This window comes from Oncorhynchus mykiss, chromosome 21, assembly GCF_013265735.2.
Source record: "Oncorhynchus mykiss isolate Arlee chromosome 21, USDA_OmykA_1.1, whole genome shotgun sequence".
NCBI classification, from domain to species: domain Eukaryota; kingdom Metazoa; phylum Chordata; class Actinopteri; order Salmoniformes; family Salmonidae; genus Oncorhynchus; species Oncorhynchus mykiss.
The window spans coordinates 12,386,035-12,407,266 of NC_048585.1; the positions used below are offsets into that span (position 1 = coordinate 12,386,035).

The 21,232-nt window shown below is 42.1% G+C and overlaps 2 protein-coding genes across 3 annotated transcripts in view; both read left to right on the plus strand.

The window, feature by feature from the left end:
- The first annotated feature begins 5,594 nt into the window (after window positions 1-5,594).
- The window catches only part of LOC118942882 (zinc finger protein 771-like), a 29,638-nt gene continuing 14,000 nt past the window's right edge, over window positions 5,595-21,232 (plus strand). Inside the window, exons 1-2 of the mRNA XM_036956927.1 lie at window positions 5,595-5,911; window positions 7,067-8,312. Of these exons, the coding sequence (XP_036812822.1) occupies window positions 5,746-5,911; window positions 7,067-8,292 (1,392 nt within the window). The 5' untranslated portion in view covers window positions 5,595-5,745 and the 3' untranslated portion in view covers window positions 8,293-8,312. The remainder of the gene's footprint in view (window positions 5,912-7,066; window positions 8,313-21,232) is intronic.
- LOC110490813 (gastrula zinc finger protein XlCGF57.1) lies at window positions 11,766-15,019 on the plus strand. 2 transcript variants are annotated; one of them, XM_036956925.1, is made up of 2 exons: window positions 11,766-12,044; window positions 13,430-15,019. In XM_036956925.1, exons 1-2 carry the CDS (start codon window positions 11,879-11,881, stop codon window positions 14,677-14,679), a joined length of 1,416 nt encoding a protein of 471 aa, XP_036812820.1. In that variant the 5' UTR covers window positions 11,766-11,878; the 3' UTR covers window positions 14,680-15,019. The 2 variants fall into 2 exon arrangements, with proteins under 2 accessions (XP_036812820.1, XP_036812821.1); XM_036956926.1 differs by having other exon boundaries at window positions 11,766-12,035.

The window sequence follows — 21,232 nt, forward strand, 5'->3', positions numbered from 1 at the left end:
CAGAGGGAGAGAGAGAGATACACACACACTCACACACACAAAGACACAGAGAGAGACACACACAGAGAGACACAGAGAGAGAGAGCGAGAGAGAGACAGAGAAAAAGTGAGAGAGGGCACAACTGAATGCTGAGGGGGCTCTGTTGTGACTGTCCTGTTGTGCGACTGTCTGGAAACATATTATCATCAATACTTTACAACTAAACAAACGACCCAAGTGGTGATGACAGACAGTAGAACAGTGAACAATATTTCTCTAACCTTCTCTGTCTCTCCCTCTCACTCTTTCTCTCCTCTCTTTCTGAGACCTGATGCCAAATTCACAAGTCTGCCACTAGATGGCAGCACTTCACACAGCACCTCAACTCAGAGTGCAAGGAGACCTGAAAAGGATTTACAATGACGGCCTACACCGGCCAAACCCGGACGACGCTGGGACAATTGTGCGCCGCCTTACGGGACTCCCAATCACGACCGGTTGTGATACAGCCTGGATTCGAACCAGGGTGTCTGTAGTGACTCCTCAAGCACTGAGATACAGTGTCTGAGAATGCTGCGCCGCTGCGAACACTACCTCTAAACAAACACAAATATCCATGGATGAATGTAATATAATTATATAATGATGTGGTTTGGTTGCCCTTGCAGTCCTCCCACTACTATTCAGTTTTCTGTTGTGACTCACGTCATCATTGTGTTGTCCTTGATCTGTCTTAGCTCCTCTTTACACCTCTGTGGATGATAACCCTGGTACATAAATAATGGAAACAGGGATGAACACTGTGGATGATAACCCTGGTACATAAATCATGGAAACAGGGCTGAACACTGTGGATGATAACCCTGGTACATAAATCATGGAAACAGGGGTGAACACTGTGGATGATAACCCTGGTACATAAATCATGGAAACAGGGGTGAACACTGTGGATGATAACCCTGGTACATAAATCATGGAAACAGGGGTGAACACTGTGGATGATAACCCTGGTACATAAATCATGGAAACAGGGCTGAACACTATGGATGATAACCCTGGTACATAAATCATGGAAACAGGGATGAACACTGTGGATGATAACCCTGGTACATAAATCATGGAAACAGGAATGAACACTGTGGATGATAACCCTGGTACATAAATCATGGAAACAGGGATGAACACTGTGGATGATAACCCTGGTACATAAATCATGGAAACAGGGCTGAACACTATGGATGATAGCCCTGGTACATAAATCATGGAAACAAGGCTGAAAACTATGGATGATAGCCCTGGTACATAAATCATGGAAACAGGGATGAACACTATGGATGATAACCCTGGTACATAAATCATGGAAACAGGGATGAACACTATGGATGATAACCCTGGTACATAAATCATGGAAACAGGGATGAACACTGTGGATGATAACCCTGGTACATAAATCGTGGAAAAAGGGATGAACACTGTGGATGATAACCCTGGTACATAAATCATGGAAACAGGGACGAACACTGTGGATGATAACCCTGGTACATAAATCATGGAAACAGGGATGAACACTATGGATGATAGACCTGGTACATAAATCATGGAAACAAGGCTGAAAACTATGAATGATAGCCCTGGTACATAAATCATGGAAACAGGGATGAACACTATGGATGATAGCCCTGGTACATAAATCATGGAAACAGGGCTGAACACTGTGGATGATAACCCTGGTACATAAATCATGGAAACTGGGGATGCAGACTTGAGTCCTGCTGTTGATACTCAAACGGTTAGCTTCATGCTACACTGTTGGCTGGACAGTCACACACACACGCGTGCGTCAGTGTTGCTTCAATCCTTCACCCCAACCTGGGCTCGAACCAGGGACTCTCCAAAAACATCAACAACTGCCTCCCACGAAGCATCTTCACAAAAGCCACGGCCCACGCAGAGCAAAGGAAACAACTACTTCAAGATATCAGATAGAGTAAAATCACCAACGTCAGGCCATTGCATTGGTTTTATTAGTCCTGATTCCTGTCACTAATCAATATGGCTATTTAAGCTGTGAATATCAACTACCCAACTTGATCAGGAGTTCTCAGCAGTCATTTTGCAAGGTGTTTACACAGGGGGAAATGCAGGAGTATTTTGTTTTTCGCTGTGACATTTTATTTACAGATACAGACAGCTTGTCAGAAATGTACAGATACAGACAGCTTGTCAGAAATGTACAGATACAGACAGCTTGTCAGAAATGTACAGATACAGACAGCTTGTCAGAAATGTACAGATACAAACTTGAAACTACTGATCATGACAATAGGATGAAACTCCCATGATTGACCATTCCATATTGTCCATTTTGGGATGAAACTCCCACAATGGGATGAAACTCCCATGATTGTCCATTCCATATTGACCATTTTGGGATGAAACTCCCACAATGGGATGAAACTCCCATGATTATTCATTCCATATTGTCCATTTTGGGATGAAACTCCCATGATTGTCCATTCCATATTGTCCATTTTGAGATGAAACTCCCACAATGGGATGAAACTCCCATGATTGTCCATTCCATATTGTCCATTTTGGGATGAAACTCCCACAATGGGATGAAACTCCCATGATTGTCCATTCCATATTGTCCATTTTGAGATGAAACTCCCACAATGGGATGAAACTCCCATGATTGTCCATTCCATATTGTCCATTTTGGGATGAAACTCCCACAATGGGATGAAACTCCCATGATTGTCCATTCCATATTGTCCATTTTGGGATGAAACTCCCACAATGGGATGAAACTCCCAAGATTGTCCATTCCAAATTGTGCATTTTACTTTGAGTTGTCCTGTGTTTAGGATATGTTGTTTGTTAACATGGCAACTCATTTTTTATTTGATTGGTTTAAATTTAAGTTAAGCTATTTGATTGGTTTAAATTTAAGTTAAGCTATTTGATTGGAGAAACCTGTATGATGTAAAAAGTGTCCGTCTCATTACATTGTCATACATTTTCTCTCCAGCCTGTAGGCTACAGAAAAGGCCACATATTCTTTCTACCATATCCTGAACTCAGCAAACTTAACATGTGTAAATACAGTATTTGTATGAACATAACAAGATGCAACAACTGAGACATAAACTGAACTGCAAACTGCAAATTACGGACTCCTCTTTAAATCTGCGTATTCCTCCACAGCTTGGTTGTCCTGAGTCTACACAACACTGCCAGGACCTAGGATCAAGGGAGACACTCAAGTGTTTTAGTACTATATCTCTTGACAAAATGATGAAAATAATCATTGCCTCTAAACCTTCAAGCTGCATACTGGACCTTATTCCAACTAAACTACTGAAAGAGCTGCTTCCTGTGCTTGGCCCTCCTTTGTTGAACTCTCGAAAATTTTGGAAAAAGCTGTTGCACAGCAACTCACTGTCTTCCTGAAGACAAACAACGTAAACGAAACGCTTCAGTCTAATTTTAGACCCCATCATAGCACTGAGAATGCACTTGTGAAGGTGGTAAATTACCTTTTAATGGCATCAGACCAAGGCTCTGCATCTGTCCTCGTGCTCCTAAACCTTAGTGCTGCTTTTGATAGCATCTATCAGCACATTCTTTTGGAGAGATTGGAAACCCAAATTGGTCTACACGGACAAGTTCTGGCCTGGTTTAGATCTTATCTGTCGGAAAGATATCAGTGTCTCTGTGGATGGTTTGTCCTCTGACAAATCAACTTTAAATGTTGGTGTTACTCAAGGCTCCATTTTAGGACCACTATTGTTTTCACTACATATTTTACCTCTTGGTGATGTCATTCGGAAACATAATGTTAATTTTCACTGCTATGCGGACGACACACAGCTACATTTTGATGAAACATGGTGAAGGCCCAAAATTGCCTCCCCTGGAAGCCTGGGTTTCAGACATTTATTTATTTTATTTCACCTTTATTTAACCAGGTAGGCAAGTTGAGAACAAGTTCTCATTTACAATTGCGACCTGGCCAAGATAAAGCACAGCAGTTCGACACATACAACGACACAGAGTTACACATAAGGAAGTGGATGGCGGCAAATGTTCTACTTTTAAACTCGGACAAAACAGAGATGCTAGTTCTAGGTCCCAAGAAACAAAGAGATCTTCTGTTGAATCTGACAATTAATCTTGATGGTTCTACAGTCGTCTCAAATAAAACTGTGAAGGACCTCAGCATTACCCTGGACCCTGATCTCTCTTTTGATGAGTATATCAATATTGTTTCAAGGACAGCTTTTTTTCCATCTACAGTTGTGGCCCAAAGTTTTGAGAATGACACAAATATGAATTTTCACAAAGTCTGCTGCCTCAGTTTGTGTGATGGCAATTTGCATATACTCCAGAACGTTATGAAGAGTGGTCAGATGAATTGTAATTAATTGCAAAGTCCCTCTTTGCCATGCAAATGAACTGAATCACAAAAAAACATTTCCAATGCATTTCAGCCCTGCCACAAAAGGACATCATGTCAGTGATTCTCTCGTTAACACAGGTGTTAGTGTTGATGAGGACAAGGCTGGAGATGCTGATTGAGTTCGAATAACAGACTGGAAGCTTCAAACGGAGGGTGGTGCTTGGAATCATTGTTCTTCCTCTGTCAACCATGGTTACCTGCAAGGAAACATGTGCTGTCATCATTGCTTTGCACAAAAAGGACTTCACAGGCAAGGATATTACTGCCAGTAAGATTGCACCCAAATCAACCATTTATCAGATCATCAAGAACTTCAAGGAGAGCGGTTCAATTGTTGTGAAGAAGGCTTCAGGGCGCCCAAGAAAGGCCAGCAAGCGCCAGTACCATCTTCTAAAGTTGATTCAGCTGCGGGGTCGGGGCACCACCAGTACAGATCATGCTTAGGCAGGTGTGAGCGCATCTGCATGCACAGTGAGGCGAAGACTTTTGGAGGATGGCCTGGTGTCAAGAACAGCAGCAAAGAAGCCACTTCTCTCCAGGAAAAACATCAGGGACAGACTGATATTCTGCAAAAGGTACAGGGATTGGACTGCTGAGGACTGGGGTAAAGTCATTTTCTCTGATTAATCCCCTTTCCGATTGATTGGGGCATCCGTGAGCGCTACCATCAGTCCTGTGTCATGCCAACAGTAAAGCATCCTGAGACCATTCATGTGTGGGGTTGTTTCTCAGCCAAGGGAGTGGCTCACTCACAATAAAAGCCTTTGACACGTATGAAAAGCTTGTAATTATACATCAGTATTCCATAGTGACATCTGACAAAAATATCTAAAGACGCTGAGGCAGCAGAATTTGTGAAAATTAATATTTGTGTCATTCTCAAAACTTTTTCCATGACTGTAGTTATATATTTCCGTCAGTGGGAGCTGGTGGGTGGAGCTATAGGAGACTATTGGAGATTATAGATTATATAGGAGATTGATTGTATATTATATAGGAGATTGATTGATTGGGTGATTGTAATGGCTGGAATGGAATAAATGATACCGTTACAATCCGTCCTCCTGTAGCTCCTCCCACCAGCCTCCACTGATTGCCATTATCATTGGTCTGTAGCGTGTAGTAAAAAACCCATCCACAAGGTGATGCTGTGGCGTTTGTTTGGGCTCGCCACCAGCTGACAAAAACGAAAAGACAACGCGGAAGTAAAACTTCAAGCGGGTTTGTTTTGTTCTTGCCCACCATTCTTTCCTCGTGGACGAAGCCATACTAGCTGAATACTCAACTCTCCGTCGACAGAAACATGTCTAAACTACAATTGTTTCGTGTGTTTTTAAATGAGCGTTTAACAGCGGCAGCTGTGGAGATTTTCGGGGCAGTTGAAGAAACGGTAGCGGACTACCAGGAGGAGAATGATCGGCTACGGAGACTGCTGCGGGTCCCACCGGAGATAAAACGATACAGAATAGGTTCGTATGTAGATCTACTGATAGCTAGCAGATCTGCTGAATAAATAAACTGTTTAGGGGTTCAGTGATTATCATTTCAATATGCCTTATTAACTGTTACCACAGTTTCTAAACCCTGAGGCCCAACATCGTCAGACTTCCGGGAACGCTTGAGAAGCAAGACTCGGCAGACCAGACCGGGGTTTGAGAAGTCAATGAGAGAAGTGAAATATTCCTCCTTGGTTGTTCATTTTCTCGATTTCTAAAGGCACAACCTAGATTCAAACGAATGTTTTAAGTAGGTGAACATGTCATTACTACAACCTTATGAAAGTGACTAACTGACACGTTTTGATTTTCGTCAAAAACAAGTTTATATCTAAGAGTTGATGGCTTGCACATGCGCAGTTCTGCGGGAGACGAATGTTGACATTCTCACCTGGGATGTGCTCAGTTCGCTTGAACCCGATGAAGTGTTTCTGCGAATTAGATTAGCTAGCTAACGTCGTCATGACATTGCCCTACAGCCGTGATCTGGGATTTCTATTGGAGAATCCGTTTCTACATATCTTCCTACCTAACTATCTTTTTCTAATACCATTGCTAAAACACATTCTCATTAAAACCAGTAAATCATTCCACTTTATAAATTAACTTGTATTATTTTTTACATTAGAAATAAATAGCTTATTATCTAACGTTTATTGATAAGTAATTGAAGTAGATTCTAGTTTATCAATTATTTAATTTGATTTTTTTTGTTAACTTGAATCTACTTCCCCAGAGCCCTTAATTGAAACAATAATGAAGCGAGGTTACCCTGCCTCTGTTTTGGTAAAAAGGTGATGATGAGCCTGGAGAAATGAAACCACTCTCAAATTCATAGACTGAGATATGGATGCAAGGACTGACCATCCATGATATCAACATTAAAATATAAGCTTGTTAACTCCAATGTTTGTAAACAATGTAAATATAGCCACAAAAATATGGTTAAAACTATGTGTTCTGATGGGGGATGACAGTTGAACTAAGCTCATGAGGCATTTATACATTCTATTCTTCAAGAATCATTTATGTAGCAACTAAGGATTCTAGCTTTAACTTCTAATTGACCCCAACCCTGATGTCTAAAAGCTGTATAGAGAACCTCTGCTCCTCTCTCCTTTCCTCCAGACTCCCTGCAGCTCTCTGTCTCTGAGGAGGAGGTTATCCCTGATCAGCAGCACTGTGAGCAGGAGTGGAGCCCCAGTCTGGGGCAGGAGAACCCAGAGCTTCCACAGATTAAAGAGGAACAGGAAGAAATCAGGACCAGTCAGGAGGAAGAGCAGCTTCAAGGTCTGGAGGCTGATATCATAGAGTTCAAATTCACTCCTTCCTGTGTGAAAAAGGAATGTGATCAGGAGGACCCATTTCAGTCCTTGACTCTTCCCCAAACCCAGACTGTGGAGAACAGAGAGAGTGATCCTAAACAAGTGGATCTCACACCTTTTGTTACTGTTACCCACCTTAAGGGCCTCAGCATTCCCTGTGACCCTCCAGATAATCAAAACAATGCCTCCAGCCACAACTCAGCCGTAAGCAGCGACCCAGTAGGACTTGACAGCAGCCCACGAATGAATCCCAGCCCATCATTGGATCCAAACCCATCGATGGGGGAACACTGTTTCAAACCCAGCACGTCTAGAAAAACTCACCACTGCCGTGACTGTGGTGAAATGTTTGCTCTGAAAGCTGACCTGAAGAGTCATGTGACTCTCGCCATGCAGAGACCCAGCGAATGCCGCGTCTGCAGAAAACACTACAACTCCAGCTGTAAACTGACGGCCCATGTCCGACTCTGTCGCGATAGGAAATCCTGCACCAGCCCTGTTTGTAGCAAGACCTTCAAACTCAAAGCAGACCTGTCCAAGCACATGAGGATTCACACAGGGGAGAAATCATTTAGTTGTGGAGACTGTGGGAAGCGCTTCAATCGCAAGGGGAACCTTACAGATCATATTCCTATTCACACAGGAGAGAAAGCATTTAGCTGTGCTGACTGCGGAAAAAGATTCAGTCAGAAGGGGACCCTACGGAAGCATAGACTGACTCACACAGGAGAGAAACAATTTATCTGTAGAGACTGTGGGAAAAGCTTCTATCAGAGAGGGGACCTAAGTAGGCATATACGGACTCACACAGGAGAGAAACTTTTTATATGTGGTGACTGTGGGAAAAGCTTCAATTTGAAGGGGAACCTGAAGAAGCATGAACTGACTCACACAGAAGATAAACCATTTAGCTGTGGTGACTGTGGGAAAAGCTTCAATCACAAGTCTAACTTACTGACGCATGTTAAAAACATCCACAAAGGAGGAAAACAGGAGGAAATCTTAAAGAACTGTTTAGTCACAAGATGAGAATAAAAGGGCAGGATGTGGACAATACTCTTGAGTACACGCTTATGGACTCACATCTATTGGTTGGTGGAGGACGACACGATGATACCTCTCCTAGGGACCTGCTCTCCATGCTTCAGGATTAAAATTCCTCTGGTCTCTGATCTATTCTATTGGTAACCTGCTGTTTCTCTCCACAGTGCTCTCTGCTACTCTCTGGTCTAGTTCCTTTACATCTGTCTGGAGGGAGAGATAGAGGTCACAGAATGAGGTTCCTAGTCTCAACACTCTCCAAGAGGTCACAGAATGAGGTTTCTAGTCTCAACACTCTCCAAGAGGTCACAGAATGAGGTTTCTAGTCTCAACACTCTCCAAGAGGTCACAGAATGAGGTTTCTAGTCTCAACACTCTCCAAGAGGTCACAGAATGAGGTTCCTAGTCTCAACACTCTCCAAGAGGTCACAGAATGAGGTTCCTAGTCTCAACACTCTCCAAGATGTCACAGAATGAGGTTCCTAGTCTCAACACTCTCCAAGAGGTCACAGAATGAGGTTTCTAGTCTCAACACTCTCCAAGAGGTCACAGAATGAGGTTTCTAGTCTCAACACTCTCCAAGAGGTCACAGAATGAGGTTTCTAGTCTCAACACTCTCCATGAGGTCACAGAATGAGGTTCCTAGTCTCAACACTCTCCAAGAGGTCACAGAATGAGGTTCCTAGTCTCAACACTCTCCAAGAGGTCACAGAATGAGGTTCCTAGTCTCAACACTCTCCAAGAGGTCACAGAATGAGGTTTCTAGTCTCAACACTCTCCAAGAGGTCACAGAATGAGGTTTCTAGTCTCAACACTCTCCAACAGGTCACAGAATGAGGTTTCTAGTCTCAACACTCTCCAAGAGATCACAGAATGAGGTTCCTAGTCTCAACACTCTCCAAGAGGTCACAGAATGAGGTTCCTAGTCTCAACACTCTCCAAGATGTCACAGAATGAGGTTCCTAGTCTCAACACTCTCCAAGAGGTCACAGAATGAGGTTTCTAGTCTCAACACTCTCCAAGAGGTCACAGAATGAGGTTTCTAGTCTCAACACTCTCCAAGAGGTCACAGAATGAGGTTTCTAGTCTCAACACTCTCCATGAGGTCACAGAATGAGGTTTCTAGTCTCAACACTCTCCAAGAGGTCACAGAATGAGGTTTCTAGTCTCAACACTCTCCATGAGGTCACAGAATGAGGTTCCTAGTCTCAACACTCTCCAAGAGGTCACAGAATGAGGTTCCTAGTCTCAACACTCTCCAAGAGGTCACAGAATGAGGTTCCTAGTCTCAACACTCTCCAAGAGGTCACAGAATGAGGTTCCTAGTCTCAACACTCTCCAAGAGGTCACAGAATGAGGTTCCTAGTCTCAACTCTCTCCAAGAGGTCACAGAATGAGGTTCCTAGTCTCAACACTCTCCAAGAGGTCACAGAATGAGGTTCCTAGTCTCAACACTCTCCAAGAGGTCACAGAATGAGGTTCCTAGTCTCAACACTCTCCAAGGCTTTTTAGAGGAAAAGACCTTTCTAGAAGAAAATACCTCTGACAGTGTCACAGCTTGTAAGTTTGTAAAATGTAATGCCCTTTGGATCAAATCTCCTGCTAAATGGCATATACAATGGAGTCTGAACTGATTGACGTCCTTGATAAATATGAGCAATCATGACTGTATAAAATAAATCATTCAAATGCTGAGCTATTTTGTATGCTTAAAAAAATTGGGAAAGTATATTATTTTATATGAATACAAATGCTCATAGAAATATATTGTTTTATCTCAAAAGAGTGGTGGTAAACATTGACACCCCTGAAGATTGTAATAAATAAAGTAGATGAAATACGACATTGAGCCTGTGACTCTATGAACTCTACAAAAGTTTGTTTTGGTTTCAGATTATTTTGTGCCCAGTAGAAATGAATGGTAAATAATGTATTGTCATTTTGGAGTCAGTTTTATTGCAATAAGAATACCTTTTGGGGGAAAATTGTATAAAATAATACCTTATAGCTCAGTATTTGAATGATTTATTTTATACATTATTGCTAATCTTTATCAAAGATAATTTGATAATTATTGTAGATCCCACTGTATTATGAACTCAGTGGCGACACTTCTGCTTTCCTACCACTAGATGGTGCTGTTTAGGATGTCTCCCCACTAGATTGCGCTGTTTAAGATGTGACTGCAGTATCTCAGTATATCAAACCTGTTAGTCATTTCATCTTGTTTTCCAGAGACCTATGAGGGCATAAACCATTACTAAACACATTGTATTACAACCAAACAGGCTTATACTAAACTGAACCAGACATGACTGACCTGGACTGACCCTGGGAATGAGGGAAGATGTTGTGTACTGTAGGGTCAGAGGTGACTGTAAATCAGGATTAGGTTCACAACACCAGGAGAGTCCAAGTAAACAGATGTGTGTTATCCAGATTGACCACAATGTGGAGGAGTGGGACTTTCACTGTATGCATTAGTCTACTACAATAGAACGAGGTGTAGATGAGGTATCTGCTTAAATGTTCTCAGAAAGAGGACATCTTTTAATTCTATACATACAGGCTTCTAGACTAATGCATGTTGAGTAAATAAAACTAAACACATGTTTGCTCCTCAGTGTCCCTCTGATTAAGAGGTGTCTGCATCACATCCTACTGCAGCAAAAGGAAATCTTAATTGTTAATGTATAACTTTATAAATGTTGTTTTAAGTTCTGAATCTAGAAAGACATGCCAAAATGCCCGCCGTCCTGTAATTCGATCATGATTACTAAGTTTAGATAGCTGGCCGTTAAACTAATTTACCAGTCTAAAAAAGGTTAGCTGACATAAGATAATTGAGTGACTGTCAGTGGCTGACATATCAAGAGAGAAACTGCTGATGCGCAACTACATTTCAATATTGCACCTTGTGTATTTTACCACATTAGATATTATAACGCCCAACAATTAGTGGAGACACAAACTGAATATTTTCTTTAATGATTTAACTGCTTACGGAAATTGATCTGAGGGCCTTCAAAAGGCCGGGTCACCAGTTAACCATCCCTGATATAGTACTATAAAATAAAACAAAACGTTTGGAGATTTGTATTACATATCTGAATAATCTAATGTTAGAATGACCCAATCAAGGACCTTAAACAGTTGTTGGACAATAAATGTAAAAATGAACTTCCTTTTATGGGGTTAGATGGAGTTGACATAAATCCACTTAGTTGCATTTTCAGAAAACATGCTAATTTTTTAAATGTATATCTGGTTCATCAAAATGTATATTTCAAATGTTTATATGAAGAAAAATATTTGTGTGACAAAGGTGGAGTTTGTCCCGTCTTTCAAGAATCCCTGAGCTACAGCATCTATTCCCAGTATCATTGGTCTGTAGCCTGTAGTAAAACCCCATCACCATGGGGGCGCTGTGATTTGTTTCTGGTCTCGTTTCCCGCTGACAAAAACAGAACAAAACAATACGGAAGTAAAACGGTAGGGAGAGTTTGTTTGGGTTTGTTTGTCCTCGTCCGTGAAAACATACATGCTGAATACCCAACTTTCAGTCGACTGAAACATGTCTAGACTCCAGTCGTTTCGTGTGTTTTTAAATGAGCGTTTAACCGCGGCAGCTGTGGAGATTTTCGGGGCATTTGAAGAAACGGTAGCGGACTACCAGGAGGAGAATGATCGGTTACGGAGACTGCTGCGGATCACACCGGAGATAAAACTATGTAGGATAGGTTCGTATGTAGATCTTCAGATGGCTACGCTGAACAAAAATATAAATACAACAATTTCTAATATTTTACTAAGTTACAGTTAATATAAGGAATTAAATCAATCGAAATAAATTCATTGTGCCCTAATCTATGGATTTCACATTAACGGGAATGCAGATATCCATCTGTTGGTCACATATATCATAAAAAAGGTAGGGAGGTTGATCAGATCTGGTGTGACCACAATTTTATTTTTCACGTGCACCGATTACAACCTTACAGTGAAATGCTTACTTAGAAGCCCTCAACCAACAATGCGTTTTAAGAAAAATAAGTTAAGGTAAAAAATAGTGAAAGCTGCTGTAAAATAACTAGCGAGGCTATATACAGGGGGTACCCGTACAGAGTCAGTGTGGGGGGCACAGGTTAGTCGAGATAATATGTACATGTAGATAGAGTTAAAGTGAGTATGCATAGATATCATGGTCCAAACACACTAAGACAGTTGTGAAGAGGGCACGACAAAGCCTATTCCACCTCAGGAGACTGAACATATTTTGCAATTGTCCTCAGATCCTCAAAAGGTTCTACAGCTGCACCATCGAGAGCATCCTGACTGGTTGCATTACTGCCTGGTATGGCAACTGCTCGGGGCCAGGCTTCCTGCCATCCAGGACCTCTATACCAGACAGTGTCAGAGGAAGGCCCTAAAAATTGTCAGACTTCAGCCACCCTGGTCATAGACTGTTCTCTCTGCTAACGCACGGCAAGCGGTACCGGAGTGCAAAGTCTAGGTCCAAAAGGCTTCCTAACAGCTTTTACCCCCAAGCCATGGATTTGTTGGGGCGGTATGCAAATTGGTGTGGGTCTAGGGCATCTGAGATGATGGTGTTGATGTGAGCCATGACCAGCTATATAAACCACGCCCCTCTGCAAACACGACTTCTCCGATGTTTGTGACAATGCAGTACTTATTTAAAGAGAAGAGAATATTATGTTAGCACACATTAAGATTAAGTGATGTCACCTTGTCCCCTTAATAATGAGTCCAGGTGTTTGACATGGGTGAGGGGACCAGTAACTTTATGATCAAACTTTATCAATGTAGAAGCAACAGTCATTTTCACACTTTGGTCATCATACTTTAATCTGGTTTCCTTCAAATATCATCCAATTTCATGAAAAACATGATTTTGACTGTTCATGACCTTTAACTGCCCACGTGCTCTGGCAGAGTTCCTGGTCACATGCTGTTTTCAATTAGAGAAATTGGTTCTTGATTTCAGTTCTGCTTTAAGAAGATGCATTTTAGAAATAGGTGGGATTTATGACAGTGGCTGTGCCAGCTAGTGATGACTGTCTAACGGCTGTATAGAAAACCTCTGCTCCTCTTTCCTTTCCTCCAGATTCCCTGCAGCTCTCTGTCTCTGAAGAGGTTCTCCCTGAGCAGCAGCACTGTGAGCAGGAGTGGAGCCCCAGTCTGGGGCAGGAGAACCCAGAGCTTCCACAGATTAAAGAGGAACAGGAGGAACTCAGGACCAGTCAGGAGGAAGAGCAGCTTCAAGGGCTGGAGGCTGATTTCAAATTCACTCCTTCCTGTGTGAAAAGTGAATGTGACCAGGAGGACCCATTTCAGTCCTTCACTTCTCCCCAAACCCAGACTGTGGAGAACAGAGAGCGTGACCCTAAACAAGTGGATCTCACACCTTCTGTTACTGTGACCCACCTTAAGGGCCTCTACATTCCCTGTGACCCTCCAGAGGATCAAAACAATGCCTCCAGCCACAGCTCAGCCGTAAGCAGTGACCCCGTAGGACTTGACAGCAGCCCGCGATTGGATCCCAGCCCATCGATGGCGGAACATTGTTCCAGCACGTCTAGAAAAACTCACCACTGCCGTGACTGTGGTGAAAAGTTTGCTCTGAAAGCTGCCCTGCAGAGGCATATGACTCTCTACAAGAAGAGACTCCGTGAATGCAGTTTCTGCAGAAAACGCTGCACCTCCACCTGTAAACTAAAGGCCCATATCCGCCTCTGTCACAGTGGGAGACCCTGCACCTGCCCTGTTTGTGGCAAGACCTTCAAACTCAAAGGATATCTGTCCAAGCACATGAGGATTCACACAGGAGTGGGAGAGAAACCATTTAGCTGTGGAGACTGTGGGAAAAGCTTCAATTTGAAGGGGAACCTAAAGAACCATATGTTGACTCACACAGGAGATAAATCATTTAGCTGTGGAGACTGTGGGAAAAGCTTCATTCATAAGTGGAACCTAAGGAGCCATATGCTGACTCACACAGGAGAGAAACCATTTAGCTGTGGAGAATGTGGGAAAAGCTTCAATCAGGAGGGGAACCTACGGAACCATAAACGGACTCACACAGGAGGGAAACCATTTAGCTGTGATAACTGTGGGAAAAGCTTTAATCAGAACGGGTCCCTAAAGAAGCATAGACTGACTCACACAGGAGAGAAACCATTTAGCTGTGGTGACTGTGGGAAAAGCTTCAATCAGAAGGGGAACCTAAGAAACCATAAACTCACTCACACAGGAGAGAAACCATTTAGCTGTGATGATTGCGGGAAAAGCTTCACTCAAAAGTCTAACTTACTGACGCATGTGAAAAAAATACACAAAGGAGGAAAACAGGATTAAAACTGAAAGAAAGAACATTATGACAAAGATCTATTTAGTCACAAGATGAACATAAAAAGTCAGGATGTGGACAATTCTGAGTACACGCTCAGACACACATAGCTGGAATAAGTAAATGAAGTCTGAGAGAATAGTCAGATTAACTGATGACTAAAATATTAGTGCAGATGGTATTATTTTGTTACGTGCATAGATGTGTTATAGGTAATGAATGTGTAGGGAACTTCTGAAATTCTACAGATTTTGTGGCACAGCAGGAATACACACAAACCAAAAAGTAAAATAATGGAATTAAGGAATATATAAGTATTAGGATGAGCCATGTCGGAGTGGCGTTGAGTAAAATACAGTAGAATAGAATACAGTATATACATATGAGATGAGTAAAGCAAAAATATGAAAACATTAAAGTGACTAGTGTTCCATTGTTAAAGTGGCCAGTGAATTCCAGTATATGTATATAGGGCAGCAGCCTCTAAGGTTCAGGGTTAGGTAACTGGGTGGAAGCCGCCCAAGAGAACATTCTCAAATATGTGGGTGTAAAACACTGTTAAAAGCACTGTTTGTGTGTCGGTGGCTGTCCCTAGCATTGCCAAAAGACAAAGAGCTGAGACTGGATCAGTGGTTCACCAATCAGGGCCTTGATGGGCTTGGCAACAGTAACAAAGGGTGATGTGTAATGAAACTAGGGTGTGCGTGCCCTGGGTAAACCGGCGGGGGGGCATTTATTTATGAGCATCGGGTAATGTCCTCGGAACAAACCGGGAACTAGACAAAAACCTCCAGGAGAGAGCATGGCACAATGTCCCATGGACCTTCAGGGACCATGACACAACATCCCAAGAATTCCTTAAAAACGTCCTCGAGACCAGCCAGGAATTAGACAGATCCTCTAGGGAACCATGACACAACGTCCTGACGACTTTATGCGACCATTTTGTGACATCCTGGGAGGTCCCAACGACTCATTGTTTACATGGAAGTTATGTTATTCATTAAATAAGTAACATTTACTCTTTTTTTAATTAACCCATATGTTTTTTTTTACAGCTTTTCCACTTCAAGAGTGTGCAGAGCTGTCATCAAGGCAAAGGGTGGCTACTTTGAAGAATCTCAGATATCAAATATATTTTGATTTGTTTAACACTTTTTTTGGTTACTACTATGTGTTATTTCATAGTTTTGATGTCTTCACTACTATTCTACAATGTATAAAATAGTAAAAATAAAAACCCTTGAATGAGTAGGTGTGTCCAAACGTTTGACTGGTACTGTACAGTCGGCCAAAAGGTTTGAGAATGACACAAATATTAATTTCACAAAGTTTGCTGCTTCAGTGTCTAGATATTTTTGTCAGATGTTACTATGGAATACTGAAGTATAATTACAAGCATTTCATAAGTGTCAAAGGCTTTTATTGATAACTACATGAAGTTGATGCAAAGAGTCAATATTTGCAGTGTTGACCCTTCTTTTTCAAGACCTCTGCAATCTGCCCTGGCATGCTGTCAATTAACTGCTGGGCCACATCCTGACATCCATCCAGCCCATTCTTGCATAATTAATGCTTGGAGTTTGTCAGAATTTGTGGGTTTTTGTTTGTCCACCCGCCTCTTGAGGATTGACCACAAATTCTCAATGGGATTAAGGTATGGGGAGTTTCCTGGCCATGGAAACATTTACGCAGAACATTATTATTATATATATTTTTTCTTCATTTAACCTTTATTTAACTTGGCAAGTCAGTTAAGAACAAATTCCTATTTACAATGAAGGGATACCAAAAGGCCTCCTGCAGGGACAGGGGCTGGGATTAAAAATACAACATAAATTAAATAAAAATATTGGACAAAACACACATCACGACAAGAGACAACACAACACTACATAAATAGAGACCTAAGGCCGCAACATAGCATAGCGATTTTCATGAGCTCGCCTTGACTGACAGCTCTTTGAAACTCCTATGTCAAGCAACTTGGATGAAGTGTTGCAGTAAAATCATCTCAAGCTAATTTGGTGAAACACAAAGCAACTCAAACAACATTGAAATTGCATCAATGATTTAATGTTTTATACATCTCCTGTTTTGCTCTAGTTCACAGCAGCACTGTCAGATAAGTTGACTTGACAACTAAGTATGTTAGTGCCTCAGTATCAAATCAAATGTTATTTGTCACATGTGCCGACTACAACAGGTAGGAAAATATTTACTACAGTGCCTTGCGAAAGTATTCGGCCCCTTGAACTTTGCGACCTTTTGCCACATTTCACGCTTCAAACATAAAGATATAAAACTGTATTTTTTGTGAAGAATCAACAACAAGTGGGACACAATCATGAAGTGGAACGACATTTATTGGATATTTAAAACTTTTTTTAACAAATCAAAAACTGAAAAATTGGGCGTGCAAAATTATTCAGCCCCTTTACTTTCAGTGCAGCAAACTCTCTCCAGAAGTTCAGTGAGGATCTCTGAATGATCCAATGTTGACCTAAATGACTAATGATGATAAATACAATCCACCTGTGTGTAATCAAGTCTCCGTATAAATGCACCTGCACTGTGATAGTCTCAGAGGTCCGTTAAAAGCGCAGAGAGCATCATGAAGAACAAGGAACACACCAGGCAGGACCGAGATACTGTTGTGAAGAAGTTTAAAGCCGGATTTGGATACAAAAAGATTTCCCAAGCTTTAAACATCCCAAGGAGCACTGTGCAAGCGATAATATTGAAATGGAAGGAGTATCAGACCACTGCAAATCTACCAAGACCTGGCCGTCCCTCTAAACTTTCAGCTCATACAAGGAGAAGACTGATCAGAGATGCAGCCAAGAGGCCCATGATCACTCTGGATGAACTGCAGAGATCTACAGCTGAGGTGGGAGACTATGTCCATAGGACAACAATCAGTCATATATTGCACAAATCTGGCCTTTATGGAAGAGTGGCAAGAAGAAAGCCATTTCTTAAAGATATCCATAAAAAGTGTTGTTTAAAGTTTGCCACAAGCCACCTGGGAGACACACCAAACATGTGGAAGAAGGTGCTCTGGTCAGATGAAACCAAAATTGAACTTTTTGGCAACAATGCAAAACGTTATGTTTGGCGTAAAAGCAACACAGCTGAACACACCATCCCCACTGTCAAACATGGTGGTGGCAGCATCATTGTTTGGGCCTGCTTTTCTTCAGCAGGGACAGGGAAGATGGTTAAAATTGATGGGAAGATGGATGGAGCCAAATACAGGACCATTCTGGAAGAAAACCTGATGGAGTCTGCAAAAGACCTGAGACTGGGACGGAGATTTGTCTTCCAACAAGACAATGATCCAAAACATAAAGCAAAATCTACAATGGAATGGTTCAAAAATAAACATATCCAGGTGTTAGAATGGCCAAGTCAATGTCCAGACCTGAATCCAATCGAGAATCTGTGGAAAGACCTGAAAACTGCTGTTCACAAATGTTCTCCATCCAACCTCACTGAGCTCGAGCTGTTTTGCAAGGAGGAATGGGAAAAAATGTCAGTCTCTCGATGTGCAAAACTGATAGAGACATACCCCAAGCGACTTACAGCTGTAATCGCAGCAAAAGGTGGCGCTACAAAGTATTAACTTAAGGGGGCTGAATAATTTTGCACGCCCAATTTTTCAGTTTTTGATTTATTAAAAAAGTTTGAAATATCCAATAAATGTCGTTCCACTTCATGATTGTGTCCCACTTGTTGTTGATTCTTCACAAAAAAATACAGTTTTATATCTTTATGTTTGAAGCCTGAAATGTGGCAAAAGGTCGCAAAGTTCAAGGGGGCCGAATACTTTCGCAAGGCACTGTAAATTAACTATTTTCTTTATTTGATAAAAGATCAAAAATAAAAGAACAATAAGGAGGCTATATACAGGGGGTACACGTTAGTTGAGGTAATTTAGGTAATATGTACATGCAGTGGTGTGGAAAAAGTACTCAATTGCCATACATTAGCAAAAGTAAATATACCTTAATAGAAAATGACTCAAGGAAAAGTGAGTCACCCAGTAAAATACTACTTAAAGTATACTAAATATACTAAAGTCTAAAAGTATTTGGTCTTAAATATACTTACTAATCAAAAGTAAATGTAATTGCTAAAATATAGTATCATAGTATCAAAAGTAAAAGTATAAATCATTTCACATTCCTTATATTAAGCAAACCAAATGGCACAATTTGATTTAGATTGTTTTAATTAGATTGTATTTTTTTAGATAGCCAGGGACTCCAGACATAATACACAGTACAAGGTACCCCCAAAAACTACTTCAGTCGCACTTTAAAGTATTTTTACTACATGTTCACCATTGTGCACACCTGGGTCGGGGTAAAGTGACAATGCATAGATCATAAATGGCGAGTAGCAGCAGCGTAGAAAACGTTGCGGGGTAGAAGCTGTTAAGGAGCCTTTTGGACCTAGACCTGGCGCTCCGGTACCGCTTGCCGTGCGAAAGCAGAGAGAACCGTCTACGACTAGGGTGGCTGGAGTCTTTGGCAATTGCCTCTGATTAAGAGGTGTCTGCATCACATCCTACTGCAGCAAAAGGAAATCGGCTAGCTGGCCAATGAAGTGGATCTATTACACTAACAAGGATCCTTTCAGTAGGCTACAACAACAGAATGTCCACTGACTACCCTTCTATATTGCACACCCTTTAGTTTGTCCATTTTCATCCCACACATTTTTACATGAATTTTCAAAATGTCAAATTTCAATAGCTCCTTGGTCGTGTGACCTAGTGACTTCAAACAAGGTTCAGAATGTCCAGTCAGTGGGCCTACATATTAATAAGCATTTTTCTATGGCTGGCCTTGCTTTCCACCTGGCTACCCCTACCCCGGTCAACAGCTCTGCACCACCCACAGCAACTTGCCCAAGCCTCCCCATTTCTCCTTCACCCAAATCCAGATACCTGATGTTCTGAAAGAGTTGCAAAATCTGGACCCCTACAAATCAGCTGGGCTAGACAATCTGGACCCTCTCTTTCTAAAATTATCTGCCGCAATTGTTGCAACCCCTATTACTAGAATGTTCAACCTCTCTTCCGTATCGTCTGAGATCCCCAAAGATTGGAAAGCTGCCGCGGTCATCCCCCTCTTCAAAGGGGGAGACACTCTAGACCCAAACTGTTACAGACCTACATCTATCCTACCCTGCCTTTCTAAGGTCTTCGAAAGCCAAGTTAACAAACAGATCACAGACCATTTCGAATCCCACCGTACCTTCTCCGCTATGCAATCTGGTTTCCGAGCTGGTCATGCGTGCACCTCAGCCACGCTCAAGGTCCTAAACGATATCAGACTTGCCATCGATAAAAGAGAATACGGTGCAGCCGTCGACCTGGTCAAGGCTTTTGACTGTCAATCACTGCATTCTTATCAGCAGACTCAACAGCCTTGGTATCTCAAATGACTGCCTCGCCTGGTTCACCAACTACTTCTCTGATAGAGTTCAGTGTGTCAAACCGGAGGGCCTGTTGTCCGGACCTCTGGCAGTCTCTATGGGGGTGCCACAGGGTTCAATTCTCGGGCCGACGCTTTTCTCTGTATATATCAATGAAGTCGCTCTTTCGGCTGGTGATTCTCTGATCCACCTCTACGCAGACGACACCATTCTGTATACTTCTGGCCCTTCTTTGGAGACTGTGTTAACTAACCTCCAGGCGAGCTTCAATGCCATACAACTCTCCTTCCGTGGCCTCCAACTGCTCTTAAATGCAAGTAAAACGAAATGCATACTCTTCAACCAATTGCTGCTCGCACCTGTTCGCACGTCCAGCATCACTACTCTGGATGGTTCTCACTTAGAATATGTGGACAACTACAAATACCTAGGTGTCTGGTTAGACTGTAAACTCTCCTCCCAGACTCACATTAAGCATCTCCAATCCAAAATTAAATCTAGAATCGGCTTCCTATTTCGTAACAAAACATCCTTCACTCATGCTGCCAAACGTACCCACGTAAAACGGACTATCCTACCGATCCTTGACTTCGGCGATGTCATTTACAAAATAGCCTCCAACACTCTACTCAGCAAATTGGATGCTGTCTATCACAGTGCCATCCGTTTCATCACCAAAGCCCCATATACTACCCACCACTGCGACCTGTATGCTCTCGTTGGCTGGCCCTCGCTTCATACTCGTCGCCAAACCTACTGGCTCCAGGTCATCTATAAGTCCTTGCTAGGTAAATCCCTGCCTTATCTCAGCTCACTGGTCACCATAGCAGCACCCAACCGTAGCACGTGCTCCACCAGGTATATTTCACGGGTCACCCCCAAAGCCAATTCCTCCTTTGGTCGCCAGTTCTCTGCTGCCAATGACTGGAACGAATTGCAAAAGCTGGAGACTCATATCTTCCTCACTATCTTTAAGCATCAGCTATCAGAGCAGCTTACAGATCATTGCACCTGTACATAGCCCATGCAACTACCTCATCCTCATATTGTTATTTATATTTTCAATTTTCTTTGCACCCCAGTATATCTACTTGCACATTAATACTCTGCACATCT